General features: G+C 45.9%; 1 protein-coding gene across 1 annotated transcript in view; it reads left to right on the forward strand.

Annotated features, from left to right (window-relative positions):
• The first annotated feature begins 1,429 nt into the window (after positions 1 to 1,429).
• LOC143291042 (uncharacterized) overlaps positions 1,430 to 2,500 on the forward strand; it is a 5,175-nt gene continuing 4,104 nt past the window's right edge. The window contains exon 1 of the mRNA XM_076600627.1: positions 1,430 to 1,650. Coding sequence (XP_076456742.1) covers positions 1,455 to 1,650 — 196 coding nt within the window. The 5' untranslated portion in view covers positions 1,430 to 1,454. The remainder of the gene's footprint in view (positions 1,651 to 2,500) is intronic.

The raw sequence follows: 2,500 nt of genomic DNA on the forward strand, positions 1-2,500 counted from the left end.
GCTCAGCTGCCAATACAGAGAGTCCGTGAGGGTGTGGGTTCGAATCCCGCTCTCGCCCTTTCTCCTAAGTTTGACTGGAAAATCAAACTGAGCGTCTAGTCTTTCGGATGAGACGATAAACCGAGGTCCCGTGTGCAGCACGCACTTGGCGCACTGAAAAAGAACCCATGGCAACGAGAGTGTTGTCCTCTGGCGAAATTACGTAAAAAAAATGAAATCCACTTTCATAGGTACACAAATATGTAAGCATGCACTCAAGGCCTGACTAAGCGCGTTGGGTTATGCTGCTGGTCAGGCATCTGCTCAACAGATGTGGTGTAGCGTGTATGGATTTGTCCGAACGCAGTGACGCCTCCTTGAGAAAGTGAAACTGAAACTCATCTAAGATGATGACATTAGATTGAAAATAAATGTGCAGGTGTCTTTTCGAACATGGAGAGGTCTTTCTGCATTGTCTGTCTCTCGCCTGATCGTTCAGAAGCAACAGTTTCCCACGTGTTAGGGTCTTCAAGTCTCTTTTGCAGACATTTCAGCGTAGTTAGGTCCTGCTTGCAGGGTGTTTAGGATCTTCAAGTCTCTTTTGCAGACATTTTAACGTAGTTATGTCCTGCTTGTAGGGTATTAAGACTTCAAGTCTCTTTTGCCGACATTTTAGCGTAGTTTGTTCCTGCTTGCAGGGTGTTTAGGATCTTCAAGTCTCTTTTGTCGACATTTTAGCGTAGTTTGTTCCTGCTTGCAGGGTGTTTAGGGTCTTCAAGTCTCTTTTGCCGACATTTTAGCGTAGTTTGTTCCTGCTTGCTGGGTGTTTAGGGTCTTCAAGTCTCTTTTGCCGACATTTTAGCGTAGTTTGTTCCTGATTGCAGGGTATTTAGGATCTTCAAGTCTCTTTTGCAGACATTTCAGCGTAGTTAGGTTCTGCTTGCAGGGTGTTTAGGATCTTCAAGTCTCTTTTGCAGACATTTTAACGTAGTTATGTCATGCTTGTAGGGTGTTTAGGGTCTTCAAGTCTCTTTTGCTGACATTTTAGCGTAGTTTGTTCCTGCTTGCAGGGTGTTTAGGGTCTTCAAGTCTCTTTTGCCGACATTTTAGCGTAGTTTGTTCCTGCTTGCAGGGTGTTTAGGGTCTTCAAGTCTCTTTTGCCGACATTTTAGCGTAGTTTGTTCCTGCTTGCAGGGTGTTTAGGATCTTCAAGTCTCTTTTGCCGACATTTTAGCGTAGTTTGTTCCTGCTTGCAGGGTGTTTAGGGTCTTCAAGTCTCTTTTGCCGACATTTTAGCGTAGTTTGTTCCTGCTTGCAGGGTGTTTAGGATCTTCAAGTCTCTTTTGCAGACATTTCAGCGTAGTTTGTTCCTGCTTTGGCTAATAAGGAAGCCAAGTTTAATCTGTCATATATTCCTCCTTGTGTGTTTTTTGTTTGCACAGAGACAAAGGGGTGTCCGCCTACCTTAACCAAACATGGAGACTCGCAAGATGATGGAAATGTGCACTTCGTTTGTGCTCATTGCCATGATTCTTCAGATCGTGGGGGTGGCCACTCCTTCCTGGATGAGCGGCGAAATTCGGCAAGGAGTTTCCAGTCGTGCGGGCTTGTGGCGCATATGTGCAGAGGCCTATGATGTGGAGGAGTGCGTAGACTGGCCCACTGTTCCAGGTGAGTGTTCACTCCACACGCCTCACCTTACTTTTACTTTTGTCATTCACTTCACACCCCTCAGTTTACTTTTGCCATTCACTCCACACCCCTCACCTTACTTTTGCCATTTACTCCACACCCCTTACTTTTGTCATTCACTCCACACCCCTTACTTTTGCCATTCACTCCACACCCCTCACCTTACTTTTGTCGTTCACTCCACACCCCTTACTTTTGCCATTCACTCCACACCCCTCACCTTACTTTTGTCGTTCACTCCACACCCCTTACTTTTGCCATTCACTCCACACCCCTTACTTTTGCCATTCACTCCACACCCCTCACCTTACTTTTGTCATTCACTCCACACCCCTCACCTTACTTTTGTCATTCACTCCACACCCCTCACCTTACTTTTGTCATTCACTCCACACCCCTCACCTTACTTTTGTCATTCACTCCACACCCCTTACTTTTGTCATTCACTCCACACCCCTTACTTTTGTCATTCACTCCACACCCCTCACCTTACTTTTGTCATTCACTCCACACCCCTTACTTTTGTCATTCACTCCACACCCCTCACCTTACTTTTGTTGTTCACTCCACACCCCTCAGTTTACTTCTGCCATTCACTCCACACCCCTTACTTTTGCCATTCACTCCACACCCCTTACTTTTGTCATTCACTCCACACCCCTTACTTTTGTCATTTACTCCACACCCCTTACTTTTGCCATTTACTCCACACCCCTTACTTTTGCCATTTACTCCACACCCCTTACTTTTGCCATTCACTCCACACCCCTCACCTTACTTTTGTCATTCACTCCACACCCCTCACCTTACTTTTGCCATTCACTCCACA

This window comes from Babylonia areolata, chromosome 16, assembly GCF_041734735.1.
Source record: "Babylonia areolata isolate BAREFJ2019XMU chromosome 16, ASM4173473v1, whole genome shotgun sequence".
Taxonomy (NCBI): domain Eukaryota; kingdom Metazoa; phylum Mollusca; class Gastropoda; order Neogastropoda; family Buccinidae; genus Babylonia; species Babylonia areolata.